Source organism: Haliotis asinina, chromosome 5 (genome assembly GCF_037392515.1).
Source record: "Haliotis asinina isolate JCU_RB_2024 chromosome 5, JCU_Hal_asi_v2, whole genome shotgun sequence".
In the NCBI taxonomy this organism is placed as follows: Eukaryota; Metazoa; Mollusca; class Gastropoda; order Lepetellida; family Haliotidae; genus Haliotis; species Haliotis asinina.
The window spans coordinates 64379747-64402859 of NC_090284.1; the positions used below are offsets into that span (position 1 = coordinate 64379747).

Below are 23113 nucleotides of genomic sequence, written 5' to 3' on the forward strand. Positions count from 1 at the left end.
CCAAGATGAGAAGCATGATAACGACGATTTGGGATTTGAATCCAAGATCATTATTAATTTGAACTAGCGTGCAGAATGAAGTTATCACCTTCTTCATTTGACCAAATCAAAACAAAGACGTTAAATTTATGATAATTATTACAAACAGAATTCATTTTCAATTTTTGTGATTGAAAATACATTGTAGGCTAGTTTTGCACTTGACATGATAAAATGACAGTCTGAATTTGAACCTTGAGCGCCGGACAGGCGACCGGTTGGACTCCCCACAAGGAGTGTTCTGTACTCGTTGACCAAAGGAAATAAGTCCATGTCAGCGATTCGAACATGTAATATTCATGGATAAATATGAAATATATACGGACTATTATTATAGCCATTATTCTAATTAAACATTGCACAAATCAGAAATCAATTTATTCCAAAAGTGCATACAGAATCACACAATGAGAAGGGAGTCACGAATGTGACTATTCTGGGCGACCAGATACGCCACGTCTCCTCATTGACATCGTCAATCACGTAAGCAAGAAACATGTTTGAAGGGCATTTTGGAAGTTGCATAGGAGAAGAAAAACCTAGTATATGGATAGCCAACTTCTTCATTGGAATGTGTGTGACGTTTCTGTGTAGCTGCTAACACAGTTATCAAGCAAGTGATACAAAGAGTTGAGTGGGTTGATTGGTTGAGATTAGCCAGGCAAACATGTTTATTCGGTAATTTACGCCTAAGGCCCATAATGCATATATTTGGCAAACGTAAAAACATACTGAGTAAAACTAAGTATGGTTTAATAATGACATAAGTTACACTTGTTCATTCCTTCTACGGCGAAATTGTGAATATATTTATTCGGTGATTTCAAAACATGTATATTGTCCGATGACAACAATCGGATAAAGGTTTCAGCTGTTGGTGGTTGAGTCAGATGAATTGAAAAAAGAATCAGATCTTTGTTGGGAACATATGGGGCCATGCTCGATATCTCCAGGGTGTACGTTCCGATAAGTCTTCACTTTAGAACGTATACCCTGGAGATATCGAGAATGAGTATTAATAAGATAAAGAGTTCATCATTGATGTAATCAAGACCAGCAGCATGACAGAAGAGGCAGAGACGTTGATTATACAGTGTGTTTCTATGACCGCCACATTCCACTGCAAGTCTGAAGTTACAGCACCGACACTGATTCATGATCTGATTTGGTAGCAGTTCACTGGTTAAATATATATGGTCCGACGCTTAGAAATGATTGATATTGTGAATAGTTATTACACTTGGATGACGAAAATAGGGACGCATGCCAGGTTGAGTGAAGCAGTCATAGAATCTCTGTTTAAACATTTCCATGAATGTGGATATACAGCCTATGTCTTGAGATATCCACATGAAAGCAAATCAGTATTCAAACAATATCAGCCAAATATGAGAAGCCCATGTTGCTTTACCATTATCATCCAAAGTGTTCATCATTTGATATGCCTAATAAGGTAGTCTATTTCGTGGAAGTTGCATCGGTCTGCATCAATACTTGGCAGCTCTTGAGATATACTGATACTGGAGGCTAGCTCTCCCACATTCTCCCAGAACCATATTGTTGTTGGTAGTTTTACAGACGTTAAGAAATGACTTGCAAAATGTGCTGTGCACAGTTTCAATAATTTTACAGCAATTTTCTCCATATATTTCCGATCCGCAACAGAATATCGGTGCAATCACAGTATCAAATATCTTAAATATACAGATAACGGTTCGTATATCCAAAACGCTTTTGATAATTATTGATAGAATATGTGGTTTTCCTCGCTTGAGACGATAAACAGGTTTTCAATTTTGTCCATGATAATCTTTGGGTAAACACACTGCGTAGGTATCTATATATATTAACAATCCCAATTTGTGTTCCATTTAAAAACCACTTCTCATAAACCCTGTGAGGACCTCCGTTCCGAAATACCATTAATTTAGTCCATTTTAAAATTCATCTTCAGTTTTCAACAGTATTAATTTTCCTTCGTAGCTGCACAGCACTGTCAGATGCAGATGAGACATTAGTAGCATATAGGAGAGAGTAAACATGTTTGGCCAGTGAAGACATAGATATGCCTCTTCCACCATCATTCTCCAGCGTTTATGATAGTTGACTTATAAAGATAATGAAAATTTGAGAACAGAAATTACATCCTTGCCTTGTGCCAACATTACATTTGAAATAAGATGATACTCCAGTATTAGTTGTGACACAAGCACATAAGGTTTAAAACATCTTGATGAAAAATTTCATAAATACATGCATCCCCTTCACAAGACTCTGAAACAATATTTGGTGACTAATGCGGCCAAAGGATTTGGTAAAGCCCATGAACAAACAATAGAATCTCCTCTTCTTCTTTGGTAAATACTTGATTGACTTGTAAGGTGAATATGTGATCAGTGGTTGAATCGCCATGTCGAAAGCCTGTCTGACACTCAGATTATTGAGTATGGAACTAATAACCAGCCAATGTGTGCATAGGGTTCTGACGCACGCGTCGTTATGGGGACCAAGATGCGTTTTGGCATTGTTTTCTTTTGGGGTTCACCCGGGAAATTAATTTTGCTTCAGGAAGATCTTATATTGACGGTATATACAAGCAATCTTGACTTCATCTCAAAACAGATGTGCCTATATAAACTAACAGTTTGCATGAGTTTAGTCCGCATTTAGCAATATTCCAGCAATATCACGGATAAGGACTTCAAACTATGGGTTCACATATCACACACTAACGAGGCTAAGCCAAAAGCCCACTGTTCACATTTTCATGTTCACTTCTTTTGCTTTGCACGGGAGAATACGTGAATGCATATCATGACAGAGTATAAATACTTCTAGTCAGCGATACAATATTCTACACTATGTAAATATACTGTAATCAACATTTGGAGAACATTTGCAACGCTTTAGACTGATCAAAATAAGTAAAGGATGAGTAATATTTGGGATAAATCTTTGTGAAATCTTGAGCTTAGAATCAAAGAAAAGGTTCAGCATTTTACATCCGTTGTATTTGGGGTTACATTTCCTCAGTACATTCATCACTCGCCCCTTACCATCACCTCCAGTCGGCTAGTCCCGGAATAACACGAGTTAGTCACGTACAACAAGTATGTACTCATTGAAGTACCTTAAAATATATTCAAGGGAGGTAACCAACATATCCGTCTGATTGAATGAGCGAATGTATTTATATTTACGCCGCTCTCAACACTATATCTGATATGTCTAGGAGCCGACTGACTGACACTCACACTAGAGGATAATCAACATTTCAGCATTTCGGAACTGAGATATATGTGTCACTGACGGATCCAGGAATTCAGGGTGTTCAGGGAAACTAACCGAGATTTCATACATAAAGTTTTCTTGCTTGCGTTATGTAGATTGACTGATCTTTCTTCATTCGTGTAGGCTATATTATGTCTCTCCAACCTATTGTGTATATGTTTATAAAAATACTGGTTTAACAGTTCGAACTGTCACAACCCTGGTGAAAGACCGGCCAGTTCCAGGTATACCAGGCTCTGTCTTTCAGGGTGATATGGGGCGGTGAGATAGTCTAGTGGTTAAAGTGTTCACTAGTCACGCCGAAGACCCGTTTTCGATTTCACTTGAGATGGATGCATGATGAACTTTACGGCAATGGATGAAGCGGCGGTAAAATGTTCAGTACCTGTTTGCGCAGTGCGGAAGCTTTTGACATCTCCGTTTGCTTCTTATAAATTTGCTGTTTGGATTTACAACGCAAGTACGTTTAATTATTGTTGTTTTTGCTGCTGCTGCTGCTTCTACTTGCCCGTGAGATACGTGTCGATACTGGGTAGTACTGGTCTTCATCAACCCAGGCTTTTCGTAAGAGGCGACTAGGTGGACGGACTCGCGGACGTATGTCGATGTTCATGCCGTCGATCACAGGATCTTGACCACATAGAATATTCACAGACTGTGACTTCATGGCGTTATACAACAAACGAGGATACAAACTACTCCTGTTAACACAATGGCCTGTTAACAAAAAATGTGTACACTGAATGGAGAAAAAAATCCAGTGACACACACACACATGGTCATGAAAATACATATTTCCCCCCTTTATTTGCCAAGAAAAGATCTATTAAGCATTAATTTCATGATATAAGACAATTAAAATGTACACACTGTATAATCCGACATTTTCCCCGGTCCCAGTGAGTGTCGGATTATAGAGCTTCCACTGTACATATGAATCCAGGTGTGAAAACTCTTGCACCACTGGCTTTGTTAACTTGTTAACTTTACTGCACAGGGTTTTAATGTTTTACAAGTACCATCACGTACCATATTTTAACTCTTTTGGTATGACACAACCGTGGATCGAACCCGTGGCCTTGAGTCCTCCTTTTACTACTGGAATATTTCAAGAAAAAGTGTAAATGCATAGTCACTCAATCGCTCTCACTCACTCACTCACTCTCTGATATGATACTGCTAGAATGTTGCAACAAAAAGCGTACAACCATTCTCACTCACCCACTTACTCACTCAAGCAGCCACCGAGCCAGACAGTGGGTATGCTTTAAACATGATCTTTAGTAAAGAAACATTATGTTTCAATCTACAAAGAAGTAGTCACACAAAGGGGGAACGATAATTCACAATTCTTTCTTTAAAAAAAACAACTAACAATGTCCTCGCGAAGACCTGTTTGTGTATGTCAAGTGGTCTAATCACACGACAGGGCGTATCTTTCCTTCGACCTGCTCTGACCTGGTAAACGTCACAAGATAACTGACCCTCTACGCATATGGGGAAGGCGTGACGTCCAGTGTTCACAGTGTACTTATTGTGGTGTCATTGAAGCAGAGTTACAGGTCAATGAATCAATATCTGACACCCCTACCAGTCCTTATGCTTATGACGTCTATCATTTTGGTAGAAATTCATACACATAGATACTCAAAACAGGCAAGCAGATGGTTGTATAAAACATGCATTTTGATTTTAACTTCAGCGTGTTAATATCTGCATACTGATATCTAAAAGTTTTCATGATACAGTAGGATTCGTGTGAATATGGAGAGCGTGTTTGTGGTTTTTCAGTGCTGATCTTACGTACAACTCAGTGTTTGCCAACCCCTTGCAAATGGATTAGTTGCAACACGCTAACTTTGGTAAAGAACGACCTCAATCATTTGCGCATAAGTTCTAATTGGTTTAGAAATTATGACAAAATACCAGGGTAGGTATTGGAACTGTCTCCAAATTCCTTGCCCATTCATGGGTGTGACTTCCCACTAATATAGGATTGTCGGAAGGAAAGCTTTAAATAATGAAACCTATGTTTACATGCATGCCGTGTGCAAAATGTGTGTTCGTGTGCAAAAGCTGATGACACCAAATAAGGACCTAAATATTTCTCACATCAGACATGGGACTTGAGAGAAACGGGAGTGATTGAATCGAACTCAAGACAAGTGCAACAAAATGAAGTGCCCAACATGTAACAAGGAAGTTTACTTTGGTATGTTTTTAATTATTTTCCTTCATGTAGTGTGGATAAATGTTGAGTTTTCATCTACCCTGTGTTAACGATTCACACAGGTATGTAATTCTGTAAATATGGCATTTAATGCAGCAGGTGTCATGATGACATATATCTATATTGCAGTCTTAAACTGAAAAATGAAACCTCTTTTGTTCACATGATGCTTTGTATAGCACCATCTCTCTGTGCAACCGCAGCTCACTTCACGTGTAGCAGAATATAGCACCACCTGTTTGTGTGGACACTACATACTTCACGTGTAGCAGAATATAGCACCACCTGTTTGTGTGGACACTACATACTTCACGTGTAGCAGAATATAGCACCACCTGTTTGTGTGGACACTACATACTTCACGTGTAGCAGAATATAGCACCACCTGTTTGTGTGGACACTACATACTTCACGTGAAGTAGAATATAAAAGTAGCTGCTTGTGTGAACACTACATATACTTCACGTGTAGCAGAATATAGCACTACCTCCTTGTGTGAACACTACATACGTCACGTGTAGCAGAATATAGCACTACCTGCTTGTGTGAATAGTGCATATACTTCACCTGAAGTAGAATATAACAGTAACTGCTTGTGTGAACATATGGTGCTTCATGTGAAGCTAGTACTACCTGCTTGTGTGAACACTACTTACTTCACCTGAAGTAGAATATAGCCCTACTGTTGTAATGTCTACAGCTACTGTGCCATGAGTGAACTGTCTAAAGTTCACGTATGTTGATGACGCTATTGTAGAAGCCCACGACTTAAACATGATTGATTTCTACGTCCAATGCAATTGCAAAAGATCAGTGTGTGACAGGAGTGTACACAGGAGATTCGTTCAAGCTTTGACAGCAGAGTATTCAGTATACTGTTGTTGAGTAAGGACCATCACTGCTCGTTCGACTGCTGCTACATTCACTACAAGTCCCCCACCCCACTCCCCTCTCTCTCCGCCTCCCAAATATGTCAAGCGGATCCGCTCCATATACTTAACCACTTGTCCTCCTCTTATCGGATCCACATTGCATGTTAGATCAATGGACTCAGTCCATTTCACTATTCAAGTAATCCCTTGTTGTCACATTCTGTTACCAGGTTGACATAGCACATATCTAGCAAGAATATAAACCTGCCCTTGCAGTATGTTAACACAGTGACTTGAAGGCATGTGATAAGTAGGCTAGCTGTTTGACTCCCGGTAAGATGTTAGCATGTATTGAGCGACCGACAATACGTTTATAGCTATACACACTCAGTGGCTGTTTCAATGACTAGATCGTGTGTGTGTGCGTGCGTGCGTGCGCGCGTTTGTCTGTGTGTGTATGAGAGAGAGACACAGAGACAGAGACTTTAGACGGTACAAATGGGGAGAATTGAACTCGGGTTCGGGCGTGGCTAGCGACTATAACTGCTGGACTACCCCACCGCCCGCTGACAATACCCATGAAATCTACAAGCATGTCTGTCGTGAAAATGACACCTGCTCCAATGTGTTGCCTGAGGCCATCTCTCAAGTAGCGTATATTAACGAATGCATAGTTCATGAGTCACAAGTTAAGGGACATCGTGCGCATAGCCGGTGCCATCTGTTGATAACATGTCACAAAATACAGGACGAGATGGATTGAAATATTACACAGAATTGCATGGCGACATCAGCAGAGACGTTTTAGTGAGAACATATTGTGCACTAACAAGATCACTGAAGCTTCATATCTGCAAGTTCGTAGTGGTTTCGCCGTGGGTCACGGCCGAAGGCTGACAAAGAACGAGGTTAATTGAGAACGGTTGAAATGGGATAAATGTCCAGATTCCATACGAAGTAGTGTATTCAGTACACAACAGGTTCTGGATTGTGTTTGGAGTGACTGGGGATTTTCGCAGCTGTTTACCGTAAGCGCTCATCTCGCGACTACCACGTATCAAGGGTCAAATGCATCCTATCACCTACAACGACTTGCATGTATCTGCATATAACGTTCTCAGTACACTGTCTCTGGTTGAGTCTCCCGTAAATTAGAGGTATTTGGTTGTTCCGACGTCATGTTAATCACCACTGTGACCCGCTTGTCTCGAACAAGTCGACATACAATTATCCCAGGACTTGGAGTTACCTAGATTAAACTAGACTAGTTAATAGTTCCCTCAGTGATAAATCACAATGATTCTTTGTGTTCAAGTCCCTTTAAGATATAACATGCAGAACGTATATCATTATACCACCTTTCATGCATATCAATAGATTGTTATTGGCCTTACGTACAAGGAATGTGTTGAAGCGTGTACGTATCCTTATTCAGAAACCTTTGAGGAGAAAGAGACATAAGGTATGTGAATATATCTCCTTCAGTATATATCTCACTGGTGAAAGGTACTCAGACTCTTTACTTCCATCAAAGGAGTGGCGGTCGGGGTAGCCTAGTGGTTAAAGAGTCCTCTCGTCACGCCGAAGACCGGAGTTCGATTCCCCATATGAGTACAATGTGTGATGCCAATTTCTGGTGTCCATAGCCTTGCTGCTGTTGGATTATTGCTAAAAGAGCCGTAAAACCAAACGCACTCACTTCATTAAGAGAGGACAGCGGTTTCAAGTCCATTCCCCTGTTTCCACATCACGTATGTAACAAGAAGCTTCGAGTTTCCATGCCATGACCGTGATGTCCCCCGTCTTCTGTATACCTACACCTCATTACCCCCGTCTTCTGTATACCTACACCTCATTACCCCCGTCTTCTGTATACCTACTCCTCATTACCCCCGTCTTCTGTATACCTACACCTCATTACCCCCGTCTTCTGTATACCTACACCTCATTACCCCCGTCTTCTGTATACCTACACCTCATTACCCCCGTCTTCTGTATACCTACACCTCATTACCCCCGTCTTCTGTATACCTACACCTCATTACCCCCGTCTTCTGTATACCTACACCTCATTACCCCCGTCTTCTGTATACCTACACCTCATTACCCCCGTCTTCTGTATACCTACACCTCATTACCCCCGTCTTCTGTATACCTACACCTCATTACCCCCGTCTTCTGTATACCTACACCTCATTACCCCCGTCACATCCTCATTCTGATGGTTGTTCGAGGTGCGACGTCAGGAATGTCAGAAATGTTTTGTGATTAGTCGTCTACGTGAAACACAGTATAATTCTATTTGACAGTCTGCTGGGCGTCCGTACTTCATTGTTAGGTGCACAATAGATCCCGAAGAATATAGGAAAGCACAGATGTTGACTTAGATATCTTCTCTCTTCCTTCGATGTTGTAAAGTGTTTGTTGTGTTAAAGTTCTTGTCTGTCTTGTATTTCACGTTCAGCATGTTACATTAAAGTTCCTAACCTCCTAATGTTTCAAAAGCTATTTTTTCATAAAATACATCTCAGCCTGCATTACCTGATATTCAAGAATTGATTGTTGTTTTTTAGCACGGTTCCACGAGAAATGGTGACGCCTGCTTTGATTGTCACAGAATGTGCATATTTCTCTCATTTTTGAAACACCTTTGTGTCAGTGAGTGGGTTTAACGATACGAAGAGAAATGTATAGCTACTGCAGTCAATCGAAATCCATTGTAGTCGTCTCACTGCGGTTATGCATAGCGTTACTGTATTGACAGCCTGTGATGGCGCAACTGACAGGCCATCAATCATGTCCTCAATTGATACTAATTGCAGTCAGCATACGTTGTAACGCCAGCTCTGACAGTGTGCGCAGTGTGGAGGTGCGCGCCCATCCACCACCCTGATACAACCTGAACCTTCATAAACATTCTGTATTCGAGTCCAGAGGGCGAATGTGCATCATACCATGCCCATCTCAATCACGCTAATCATGTTTCACATATATACTAAAACTACTCTTGGACTAATTTCGTTTTAAAGGCTCCATATTGATTTTTGTAAAATAGGTGTGTGTGTGTGTGTGTGTGTGTGTGTGTGTGTGTGTGTGTGTGTGTGTGTGTGTGTGTGTGTGTGTGTGTGTGTGTGTGTGTGTGTGTGTGTGTGTGTGTGCGTGTGTTTTTCTTCTAGTGCCATTTAAAAAGTTACAATAACAAATCTTATCCTCCCGCCGATTCTCCCTCTCTCCCGTCCCGTCTCGTTAACCGCCGACTCCACCCCACCTCTCCCCCCACACGCTGTATCTCACACACATACACCCACATACAAAAGAGGACACATACAAAAGAAGTAGTGTACTAAAGGGCTATAAATATCTCTCAAAAGATAAGGGTGTTGCCTACGTTACCATTGTGGCTAGGAATGTCCTCTCTAGATTCAGGTTGAATACCCGATCAAACGTACAAACGCTTGGAAAACTGTTGTTGAAGATACATTTCTCGTGTGAAAATATGCCATGTGTAATTTCCAGTGTTATGCGCATAGGTGGGTTGTAATTGACCGGTTTGACTGATAACGAAATTGTGTCACTTCTGGTAGACTGACCGCGCTAGATTTGATGATTTCGTCTATCCTCAGTTCCAATTATTTTATTCAACACAAAACGTCATATCGAACTGCAACTGGTGCACAGTTATTTTTTTACTAATTCCGAACCGATTTGTAACTTTCATCTTAGTAAACATTCCAAGTCCAAATATAACGGCAGTAGAAAGCAAGCCAGATGTGATTTTCCTAAACCGGACATTTTCATTTCCTTAGTCCCATATAAGCCCACTGTTGTCACAAGCAAGGTGGGCGTTGTTTCGGTTGACGTGTCGTTCCACTGATGTGTCATCGCGGAGAAGGCTACACCCTCCTATTTCCCGCGTAAACCTGAGGAGAGCGCCGAGACCTAGCTGCAATTGACACTACAAACATACTCCGTTAGATGTACTCGATGTCACATACAACACCCCCGTGAGATGGAGCCTCAGTAATGCCGGAGTCCAAAACTGACCAGTGCGGACAGGTCTAGTTCTTCTAATGCTAGTTAACTGAACATAAGCATTGATAGCACCAACCTGAGTATCGAAACCCTGGCAGATGCACTCGCGAGGGGATTATTGCAGTTTCAGTAAAGTACATAAATAAATTGTTACATAATTGTTTTGGTGACTCGCAGCCATATATTAAATACACGAAAGTCAATAAAATGAGTAATAAACATATATTAGAGTCAGTCCTTCGTGATAAGTATATGCCCAGTTAATAATCACAGATATATTTAGAAAATGGGAACAAGATTTTCGATTGCCGTTGACAAGCATCACCAACTCAAATTCCATTGGGCCACATTGTTGGTGTTAACATCAATAATTGACCGGACAGTACTCTCTCTCTCTCTCTCTCTGTCTCTCTCATTTATAATGAAAACCCTGGTCGCAACAGTCAGCCTGCTGTCCCACCAAGCAAGTGTATAAGAGCATGTATAGCTCACAGACGTATTTGTATAATAGTGGCTGGTGTCGCACGCCCTTTGCGTCAACAGAGTAGGTGCGTGCACAGGTTTCTTGTCAATGAACCAGCGACCTGTGTAGCCAATACGAGGCCAAGTCCTAGCGCGTTTAATTTTCTGTACCAGAGTATAATTATTCACATATTCCATTCTGCTGCATCTATGGCAAGTCGAGTACCTCCACCTCAGAGTACAAGTCATGTTGTGGGCGGGGTCAGTTTAGCGCAAGAAGAGATGTTTTTAAGTGAGAATCAACATCATTAGGATTGACATCACTTTGATCTTTATTGATGACGGTAAAAATTGAAATGCTGAAATGCAGCCCAGCGTTACCGGCAGTGGACTAAGCTATTCTATCAACTCATTCAGCCACTTTAGTGATGTTTTATTGAGCTGAGTTTGACGTCGCAACGGCAATATGTCATCTATGTAGGGACCAGATCTGCATACTGAGAGTGGTGGGTGCAGGCGGTTAAAGCCTTTGAAGCTCACATTTAAGCCCAAAATAGTTGTCTTGTAGTTAAATAGACGTACTTCGAGTTATCCGTGTTTCAAAATGATTACTAAAGAGGATTTTTTGTCCGTTCGACAGGCCGCTCAGGCAGCCTTGTGTTTAAAGCGTTCGCTCGTCTTGCCGAAGACCCGGGTTCGATTCCCCACATGGGTGTAAAGTGCAGAACTTGCAGTTGATCATATTCGACATACTTGGAACAGCAGTCAGCATACTGGCAATAGAAGTCGACTTAATGGGAACAGTAGTCAACATGTTGGGAACAGTAGTCAACGTAATGGGAACAGAAGGCAACTTAATGGGAACAGAAGTCAACATATTGGGAACAGTAGTCAACTTAATGGGAACATTAGTCAACATTTTGGGAACAGTCGTCAACTAAATGGGAACAGTAGTCAACACATTGGGAACAGTCAGTTTATTGGGAACAATTGTCAACTTATTGGGAACAGAAGTCAAATTATTGGGAACAGTAGTCAGCATATTGGGAAACGAGAAATGGATGGGGTGAAGTAGTCCTGCAGGTGCAATTTGCATATCAGTTGGATGGCGATAACAAATATAGTTAATTACACCTCGCTTTGTGTGATAATATGTACATTTAGGGCATGAAGGCCATACCGATGTATAACGGTCAGTCTGGTCAGGCCTTAGGTCTATGGGTGAGTGAGTGTGTTTAGTTTTACTCCGCACTCAGCAATGTTCCAGCTATATGGCGGCGGTCTGTAAATAATCGAGTCTGGACCAGACAATCCAGTGATCAACAACATGAGCATCGATCTGCGCAAATGGGAACCGATGGCATGCGCCAATCAAGTGAGACAGCCTGACCACCCGATCACGTTAGTCACCTCTTACTACACGCACAGTCGCCCGGGACCTTCACGGTTCCTTGGCTCTTTGGAAGACCGAAGGGTAGTCTTTGCTATGAACGTTTTTCTGCAAAGTATGTTCATTTCAAAGACTACTTGCTCGTCTAAGTGAGGGTCATCATGACCGACGCCATCAACGTGTGCAAACCTAACGCCATCAACGTCTGTAAGCGAAAAGCGCTGTGTTTGCTATGATAGCAAACCTATATCAGGTCAATATTCAAGTCGGTGTGGGCTAGAAGTGATGGGCTGTCAACACATAGTTATATTTGTTCTAGCCTGAAATAGGCGTTGGTCGATCTATAGCATATGTGTTATGATCTTCGATAAGGAAAATGACTCTTGCCTGAAATCAACACTGCTGTGGGTAGAGAGATTACATTCACTACAAAGGACCAGTAAACACCGCTATATCATACCGAAACATGAGTCTCATTAATCCATCCAAACAATGACCTACTTTTCAGCCAATTCGATTTTTTATGTATTCAGTACTTTGAAATAGTCTTAAAAATCTGGACTGGTTATCGCTCTAAGTTGCGCAAGAGGACGGAACCCATTAACAGGAAACGAGACAGTTTTATAATCAATGTTTTGACTTGCTTTTCTAGAACTGACACTGTCATGCTGTCGCAAACTACCATTGTTGCCCTTAGGAAACATACAAAATGCGTCCATATAATCCAGTTGAAACAGAGCGACCAGGCGATATTTTTGCCCATTCATGGCATTGTCACACTGTATACTTATTGTGAGATACTATTCTCCTACAAGTTTAACAAATGGTCTCTCCAGAATTCATTACCACCCGTTATGTCAGCCTGTGGGGTGAGTGTAACCCCTTGTGTGCTATATAGTCTAAGTAGGTTATCCTGTTGAAACGTACATCTATGATATATGAACGTCGAGTTATATTCATAACGGCTGGGTGTGACGCGCGAGTTTAATCTCCTAACGTTAGTCATGTTACAAGTTCTATAAATATTATTTTTATGTTGCTACTTTGGCTTGGGTAGTGGGAATAGGAGTTCGATTTTCTGATGAGTATCACATGTGGAGGTGTTATTGTGTTCATGATATGACATGAAATTACTGAAAGCGCCGTAAAACCCCCACTCATTCAGTAATTCCCGCTGCTTACCAGTCAGTAATCTATTAAAGGAAGTCAGTTAGGTGCCACTACACTATATTAGAACCACAAGCTTCCTGAGCGGGCACCGTATGTAAACAACTGAAGAGACAGAGACTCGATCGTGACAGCAGTGATTAGATGAAATAGTGTAAGGTGTTTATGTTTTTGAAAAGCACGGTAATTAAGACTGACCACAATTTTAGAATTTAGTGCTGTCAGTTTTATCACTATGAATAATGCATATATGTGTGAGAATATTTTCAAGTTGGTGACATTTGGTGCGAAACTGGGGCTGATGTGTTCCGCTTCCCATGCTTGGGAAATACGCCGGACGAATTGGTCAGAAATTGTGTTGTTTTGGTAGTTTAAAGGCCTGACTGTACCCATGTGTACATGGAATGGCTGTTGACAGCCTGGATGATGTTTGAAAATATATAAGGTTACTACAGAAATCTATGGGGAAAACATTAGGTGTTGTGTAACCGTTAGCCAGGTTGGTGCGGGAACAAGTTGTGCAGAGTTGCGTCCCTTGGATAGGCAGGTTTCCTGCAATCAGTTGGTAAACCCTGTATTTTGGCAATAATTGGTTTTCAACTATTACATAAAACGTCTTGTGAGCATGATCAAAAACATGAATTTTTCTGACCCGTTTGAGCCTTTGACTCATAAAATAACGACAAAAGGGGTGGAATCCTAGTTGATTTTATAACGATAATTATAGCTTCCAAATGGACCAGGTTCTGTACAGGTGGATCGGTTTGTTGCACACAACAACCAGTCATGTCCCAGCAATGCGCCAAAGGGCGGAGCTCATTTAATCGTGAGATATTTCAGGGGGTGCTTGACTAGTTCTTTGTGTATAGTTATCCATGATTGGTTGTCAGCACCCTACCCGTGGCTTTCACCCAGGAATCCGGACTTCCTCCAGCACCGAGCTGACATGTCATACTAGCATACTAGTCAAACCGACGTTACCCACTCCCACTCACTGTGTGAGGGTATGAGAGTACCACTGTGGATTGTTTCAGTGCCCATGTGCCGATACAGTATAATATAAGCCTCGTCACTATCACTGTTTTATGCATATACTGCAACTGCGACTGCAATGCCGTCGTCGAGAACTATCAACATCTTCATCTTCTCCTCCGTCTCAACCGCAACAACACGTGACTGCAGCACGGGTGGATCTGGTGTGCAGTTCCTGTCCAAGTTGTGCCCCTTGTCATCTCACCATCCCATGACCGGGAATGTCAAACTCAGATCTTTTGTTAGCTCGTGGGTTTCAAGTCTTAAAACTCTAAAGCGTGTGAAAGGCGGTTTGTCTCCTACAAACAAAAACACCAAAATACGGCTAAAATATACTGAAAATGTCAAATCCACTCATATATTTCGACGGTATATGAAACCCAACATTTGACAACGACTTACGAATTCCCAAACGCACTCGACAAGATGAACACTTCCAATTAGCTGATTGGCTATTTAACTACAATGCATCACATTGCAGAATGTATTTCCTCCGGTCTGGATGCATCCTGGCTCTCTCGATAATCTCATGTGGAGTGAAATAGCTCAGGTTTCCTTGTCGGAACCCCTATGTCCACGTATCAACAAGCTCGGCAGACTACACGGCTTACATCAGGTCTGGCCGTGTAGAACAGCTTCAGCCGTTGTATCCACGCACTAGGGAGCCCCTGGAACCCTCGCCGCCACACACCGTGTACCATGAAATTTGTTTAACTGCCTTCAAACATGGGTCTCTACTTTTGCATCGCAAGTCAAGTCTAAAGTAAATCCTAATTTGTTCTCCAGTTTAGTTTATTTGTATGTTCGTGATGCTATATTTCCATATGATCAGATTTTAAAAAAAACCCCAACAACACTGGACTAACGCTTAGTGTCAGAGTGAACAGTCGAACTCCGTTTACTCGGACCCCGCATCCGGACGATATCCGATTGTAACCAAAACGTCCGTATAAACGGGGTTCTACTGCATATCATTTTAATAGTAACAAACGAAACCCATTTTTTTAAAAGGAGCTCCAGGGAGAGAGAGACTTGAGTAAATCGAGACTTGAGACTTGATTTGTCTTGAGACTTGATTTGCCTTAGGGCTTTAGCACTGCAAAGGGGGGTAGGGAGTAGGGACAATAATGTGGTTCAGGGATTATGAGACACACTAAAATCGTTTGCTTAAATTGCCTTGAAGTATGTATGCCCAAGGAGCTGTAAGAATGGGGCACCTTGCCCGACGTGGTTATGTTGGCTGCAAATGTTTACAAGGGACATGGATTGACGAGATAACGCCACTCGCACACTACATGTGCATACACCCAGTGTCTAGACGCCTCCATGGCTGCAATTGCATGTGGGTTAATGGGACTCTTCGGGTACTCTTGATCGATGAGTGTGTTAAAAATATATACACCCCAGTCCAAAAGCTAAACATTTAAAGCAAAAGAGACCATACCCCATGCTTGACACGATACACATGTAACATATGTTATATTTGTGATTACATTGTCTTCGAAAAGTACAGGTTCGAATACTTCTGTTCTATCCGGGATTGGAACCCAATCCCTCGGTCAGGCATCCAGTCCCCAGCAAACTAAGTCAGCCGTCTAACCCTCTCAGCCACCGCGACTTCCACAAAATTGGTCAATAGGCCGTCCAGACTCTGGACTTTGTGTACCCTTCTGATTAGTGTAACCCGATCCTCCTCCCTTAGCCGAAAAGCTGTGATTGCACAATGCCACTTAAAAAGTGGTCAAATGTAAGATATGTAATATTTGGGATTATACTTTCTTAATAAAGGAGCGATTCCAGTACACCGTGGGTTGTGTCAATTATGCGCGAAATATGTAACAAATTTTAATGTATCAAAAGCTAACTACAACTGCGTGTAAAAGAAAGTGTGCTTGTCAATATTGTTAAATGTGTCGCTTAGTTTGAGTAAATACACGTCAACTGCCGATACCCATAATCCTTCGACAACCAAACTGAAAATATCCAGCAATCCAGGTGATGCACATTGGGTTACAAAACTTGGGAAGGGAGATAACCGCTGATAGCAGAAAATGATCAACAAATGGTACAGAGTGGCAATTCAAATAAAGCCAAACACAGACACTCCAAAGGTGGATATTTAAACAATTGATAGGTTAAACATGCTCCCGCTTCATTCCCCAGTTTGCAACCATCCCTGCAGAAGGATTTCGTGTTTATAATCGTTACTCAAGCGCTAGTTCATCTCGTTGAAGATCAGGGTTCGAATCCCCACAAGTCTGCGATGATGTTTGTAGAATAATATACTTGTCTGAAGCAGTGTAAAACTGAAAACCCCTACTAACTCTGTTCATCTTTTAATAAATTTTATAATGGAATATATATATATATATATATATATTGGTCATATATATCTTATCAGTTCTTAGACAACTCTATCAAAACATCGGTAAGTATAACCCGATTCCGATAAGTAGAAGATCCATGCTAGAAAATTGGTCTTAAGCAACCCATTCTTGTAATAGACGACAGACGGGATCGGGTGGTCAGCATCGCTGACACAGTCATGTCATCTTTTCCCAATCGCGCAGGTCGATGCTCATGCTGTTGATCTCTGGATTGTCTGTTCCAGTCTCGATTATTTACAGGCTGCTGCCATATAGGTGGAATATTGCTGAGTGCGGCTTACAACCAAACTCAATCATTCATTCCATACGTATACAGCTAACTGTATTTACAAGTACAGCTATCTATGATCTAACGGTCCGCGGCAGGGTCAGATGTCAAATCACACCTTTGGCTATATCACCCACCATGTCTTCACATTGTATGAAGTATCATAATTCATATTGTATGAAGTATCATAATTCATAGCATAATTACCATGTGCACCATAACACCAGTGCTATTAATGAGGAGACAAGCTATATCAGTTTGTGGTTAGAAGTGATGTGTGTGTACTGTCGTTACAAGTAGAGCTCTCCAGGTAACTCGTGTTGCCTTATCAACATTGTTTTCAATCTGTGACAGTACATAGGAGATGTATTTAGAGACATGGCAGGGTAGTGATTATAGTGTTCGCTCGTCACGCCGAGCCCTGCGCCGTCATATTGGTGGACTAAAGCTAAACGCGGCATAAACAATCATTCACTCACTTATCACTTCGTTTGGAAATAAATATTGAATTATGCTGAATCATTATACTGAATGTAGTCTCAGTTTGTAACATTGCTTTCATTGTAGCAAATTCAGACTTCCGTTAACGATATACACGGACTTTGCGTTGTAGGTATACAACAGATCTTCAGATTATCATCCTTCTGCAGGAATCAGTATACAATAAATGTGTTATTATATGGTCTGGTGATTATAATGAAAGATATACTTTCTATATTCAGCTGAGAGGATGGTATCAAACGGGAAGGACTACCACAGGGCCTGTCACAAATGTAAACGATGCGGGAAAACCCTTGCAGCTGGGAATGGTAGCGAGGTTCGTAATGCAACTGTGTAAATGACAAAATAAACTTAAAAGTTTACCTTAAAGTCTGCATATGATATTGCTGCGTCGCTGTTGACGTGGATCTATGCTCATCAAGTTAATCACTGGCTTGTCCTGTCCGGATTGTTTGCATATTGCCATAATATAGCCTTGCGTAGTGTTCGACAAACAACGTGTACACGTGGGTATCGCGTGTCCTAATCATTAAGCCCCCATTAGAATTATTAAAGGGCAATTGAAGGTGCGTGTTGGTATATTAACCCACGAACGATGCAGTCTGTATTAACGAGGCTACACTGTTTAAAGCAGACAGATGCTATACCAAAGACCAAAGGACATATGCATGTGCATTGAGGATCTTCATCATCTGTGAAGATGCGGGTTGGAATTGGTCTTCAGAAATCCATGCTTTTCTTAAGAAGCGGGATTAGGTTGCCAGGCTTGCTAATGTGGCTGACTAACACATGTCATCATATTTCAATGGCGACAATATTGCGTAGATTGATGTTCATGCTGTTGATCACCGGATTTTGTGGTTCAGACTCTATTATTTACAGATTATGTAGCGCCATATAGCTAGAATATTGCTGAGTGCGACGTGAAATAACTGACAAACAAAACAAAAAACAGGATCATCAGTAGAATAAGAATATTTCATCAATATCAAAATCCCCATATTGATCATGATCTTTTATGGCCAAATATTCAACCGTAAGATGTCCCTTTTAACCTGTGTGGTTTTCCCTTTCAGCATCAGGGCAATTTATATTGCCCTAACCCCTGCTACGCAGCGTTGTTCGGACCTGGTGGTAAGACATCCGTTCTTTTCTACAACAAGCTTCTGTCAACTTTTTAAAGATAGCTTTTTATTCAAAGAAGTTGTTCATATTTTGTTCGTACTCTTTCAAAACCTGAAATGGAATTCACGGAGGACTACATGTGTATATAAACTAAAGGTTTATAGCCAGCTTGTGGATATATATGTTATCAGCCAGATATGTTCTTATCCAACTGATGTATATTTTAGCCGAAATGTGCACAACCACCTAGGGTTATAGCGAACGAAATTAGTGGTGCATTTAAGTTGGTTATAACTTTAGGTAACTATATTCTGGTAACTGTATAAAAATGTTATGATATTGTATGATTATTCCTTCTTTTTTTTTTCTTTTTTTTTTAAAAAAAACACACTATTAGAAAGAATATGTTGAGTATTATCTTATTACATTACATCATCTGGCTCACACATGATCATTCCCCCTCTTTCAGGTTTTCGGGCTGGAGCTGGCACGGCTGGGAGCGCAAAGTACGACTGAGAGACGTGACCAATAGTATCATTACTTCACATTTTACCAAATAGTAAAGTGTGTCCTGTTGCAAATTCTCTATCCAGTGCATATTAGAATTTATGGAGTTATTCTTTACATTATATTTTTACCCTCAGAAAAATCTTTACAATAACGATGCATGTCTGTGACGTCCTTGTCAGCAAAAGAGAATATTTTGGTCTCAAAGACTGGTATATATTGTTGCGCATTGGAACTGAAAACCTATGATGTGTCAAAGTGTGCTTCTTGGGGAACAAAACGTGACTCTCTTGGCTATAAATAGATGAAATAATCTAAACAACAAACATGGGGAACAAAACGCGAATCTCTTATAATGGGGCAAGAAACTTAATGTGAAACCTATAAAGTATATTATCTGTGCTATCTATTAGTATCGCAAAATTGCTGATCTTTTACAGCTAGCTATATACTACTTCTGTTTTGAGGAACTATGAAATTCTATTTAACTATCTATCTACATCCTTCCTGGACAAGTTAATGGTACAAAGCGTGGCGAACAGTCACCTAACTCGACCAAACCTGTAGACACACTGACGGACACATTATTCCACATGGTCAAGAGCACGTGGCCTGACCGCACATCAAAAAAGCATGTTTCTCTGTGAGCTGCGATGCGCGATCCGTACATTTATTTGGTCTCCTGACCATATATTATTTGCTACAGCCGCGTTTTGATTGTTAAAATTAAATCAATCATGTTTGTGTACAATGAACTGACATCTGTTACGTTTCCATGTTGATAAATTTTAAAATTATATATTTCTTTGTTCGAAAGAGACATTTGTCTGAATAAAGCTAATATCCTCATTGAATTCCATGTCTATTTTTAGTTCACCTCGTACCAAACACAGAGATCTGTGCTTGATCGGAACTCATCAAATACACAGTGTTAAACTATCCCAAGTAATCATTATTTGTTGTAAGTCGACAATGAGGTGGTTGTACGATACGCGACAATTGGACACATTTTAAAATGGGAGTGTTTCTTCTCGGGTCTGATTCCTGCCTATCTATAGTTCCTGTTACATGCTCGTGCATGCAGCGGTTGCATGGCCCATCTTGTAAATACTGGATGTCGATATATCTCTGGTTGGTTTGAATCATCTTCAGTCATACTGTTTAATTATTAATCATAGTATTTGTTTCTATCTCAAGCACAAGGTAGTAAAGTTCTAAACACTGCACGTATCTACAGCGATCTCCGGAGAACACTTTACCGGAAGTACCTACATATACCACGGGAAGATATTTTGTATCAAAACACACCAACATCAACACTATACACACCATCACCACTACACAGACACCACCACCACCACTACACAGACACCACCACCACGCGCTCTACTGCGTCTACTCACACACTACCACTACTACACACACCACCACTACCACTGCACACACACCACCACTACACACACCACTACCACCACACACCACTATACAAATACTACCTCCACTTACACACACAGCACCACCACTACACACACTACCTCCACTGCACACACCACCACCACACACTCGACCGCCACTACACACACCACCAACACACACCATCTCTACTACACATACACACACACCACCACCACCACCGCCACCACCAAGGATCCCATGACGACAAACACAACACTAGAACGAAGGTGACGTAAGTCCCCAATAATTTCCTAGCTTCAAAGGTGTGTTTCTGTGCTGCTTCAAAACCAGTCTGTTACTGAGGGAGTACGACATGGAGAAAGTGCTGATGCCACAAGGTTGGATGTACAAAGACTATACTTCACAAGGACAAATATTATGTCTCCAGGCCTTCCCTTTGAGATGTTGATAAGCACCAGATTAACTCTTACAACTGCACCTTTTTAACATTGCATGTAGGACAACCCCGGCATCCGCCCAACAATCACCCAGTACTCGCCCAACAACCACCTATCAACAACCAACAACCGCCCAACTGCCGAGGACACTCTCATGACAGTTAGTGTACGACTACTTCAAATTACATGGTTAAAAAGAGCATTAGCACTCGCGGGCCTAACCTGTCTAACAAGTGCCACATTTCTAAAAGCAAACAGATCCTTGGGGAATGGGACATGCATTTGTAAACGTACGTTAAATATATTGGAACATAGGCGGCAGCATTGAAACGTTTTGTCTCCCTACCTGGTGGGACGTATGCTCATTCACCTGCACATTCACCTGCCGACGGGGCAAGGAAAGCCCAGAAAGAAGTTGACATCCACAATGTTTTGACTCACTTACAAGTTGTCCATTTCCTTAGAAAGCGCACAGTTTCTTTCCGACGTTCCTACAGTGACACCACATGTTCACCCAATGTTTGCACCAGTGAATCAACGTGTCCTGTGTCATCTTCGTTGACATTCTGCATGACGCTCTTCAAGTGAACTGTGTTTGTTCGAGTGGAGCAGCGCAAAGTTAACAGTCGCTTGTTTGTTCTGTTTACATCGCTCACGAAGGAAACGACAAGCACTGGCGTCATACAGTGTGAGAGTCAAGTCCAATTCCCGAATCCCAGTGGGTGTGATCACAAGTAATTATGATTATTTTCATCAAACAATTCAAGGGGATGGGTGTGGTTGGGAATAGGATAAAGCAGAGTGAATAAATGCATGACTAGTGATTTACGCCACGTTTAATCCAACCATTTTAAGGCAAGGTGAGAACAAATGGAATATAACGTCAACGATTACTGCATTTATGGTCTGGCAGAAAATGTTTCAGGACGGTGTTTGGTAAATTTACTTTAAAACTATAAGTGCTCTCCGTTTCCAATTTGGTATGAGGCTTTATAAATAAATTCTTCTACAATTGAGGAATTTAATTGTCATAATTTATCACTCGATAATAAGAAAGTTGTCTATAAGAGCTGTCATTATTTCAAGTCACAACACCTCACATGTCAAGGGTGTTGAGCTATTTACCGGAACAGACTTTATATGGTCACGTGAATGTGGGACGTGTGGGACTGGTTGTAGCAGAAATACCAGTCCTTTATGGCTCAGTCTGGAATAAAAAACAAACGCCTCCTGCTCTTTGGTCAGTCAATCCAAGCGTGTCGGCGTACGTCAAAAGATGACACTTGTTGTTACCCTGCCTGGCGTTCAGCACAAAGGGGATAGAACAAGGACTGGTTGGTACGGAGTCAGTATACTGTGGTCATGGCCTTGTAATCAACGGGATCGGAATGTCTCCCGAATCTTGAAGAGCAATGGTTTTATTCTGCAATTTGACCTGAATATCCCAATGATCGAGACTTTATAAAACAAACTAAATTTAGTCATTTTATTGTTTGAAAAGAAAATGGAAACCCTCTCCTTGTTTGCAAATTATCTGTTCAGATCAGTCGATCGCACGATTCCGACTATTGACCTCGCTACGTCGTACAGATAGAACTTTGCCAAGTTTGGTAAAAAACAATTCTTGAATGTGGCACATCTGTTGGTTGGACTTTGGCCAGTTTATGTTGTTGCACAGCAGTCAGTAAATAATTGAGCCTGTATCAGGAAATTCCAGTGACCAAAGGCATGAGCACGAAAGTGGGATACAATGACAGGTGTCAACAAAGCATGACCACCCGATCCCGTTACTCGCCTCTTAATACAGGCTTGGGCTGTTGAGGACCAATTATAGCGCCGATCTTCACTTGCAGCCTCAAGAATGTGTCAGGTAGACTGAGGTGATGTGTATTTGTGTCAGGATACGGGGATATGTAGGTTTAACGCAGCTTCAAGCACAATTCCAGTAATACCACGG

The 23113-nt window shown here is 41.3% G+C and overlaps 1 protein-coding gene across 1 annotated transcript; it reads left to right on the forward strand.

Annotated features, from left to right (window-relative positions):
- The first annotated feature begins 5395 nt into the window (after positions 1 to 5395).
- LOC137285043 (cysteine-rich protein 1-like) lies at positions 5396 to 20157 on the forward strand. The gene is made up of 4 exons (XM_067817232.1): positions 5396 to 5542; positions 17893 to 17987; positions 18748 to 18805; positions 19266 to 20157. Exons 1-4 carry the CDS (start codon positions 5506 to 5508, stop codon positions 19310 to 19312), a joined length of 237 nt encoding a protein of 78 aa, XP_067673333.1. The 5' UTR covers positions 5396 to 5505; the 3' UTR covers positions 19313 to 20157.
- Positions 20158 to 23113: the final 2956 nt, after the last annotated feature.

Excerpts from the sequence above, each read along its gene's own strand:
- LOC137285043 (XM_067817232.1), top strand. The coding sequence starts at position 5,506 with ATGAAGTGCCCAACATGTAACAAGGAAGTTTACTTTG. Across the intron at positions 5,543-17,892 it reads TAACAAGGAAGTTTACTTTG|CTGAGAGGATGGTATCAAAC; the intron begins GTATGTTTTTAA and ends TTCTATATTCAG. Across the intron at positions 18,806-19,265 it reads AGCGTTGTTCGGACCTGGTG|GTTTTCGGGCTGGAGCTGGC; the intron begins GTAAGACATCCG and ends CCCCTCTTTCAG.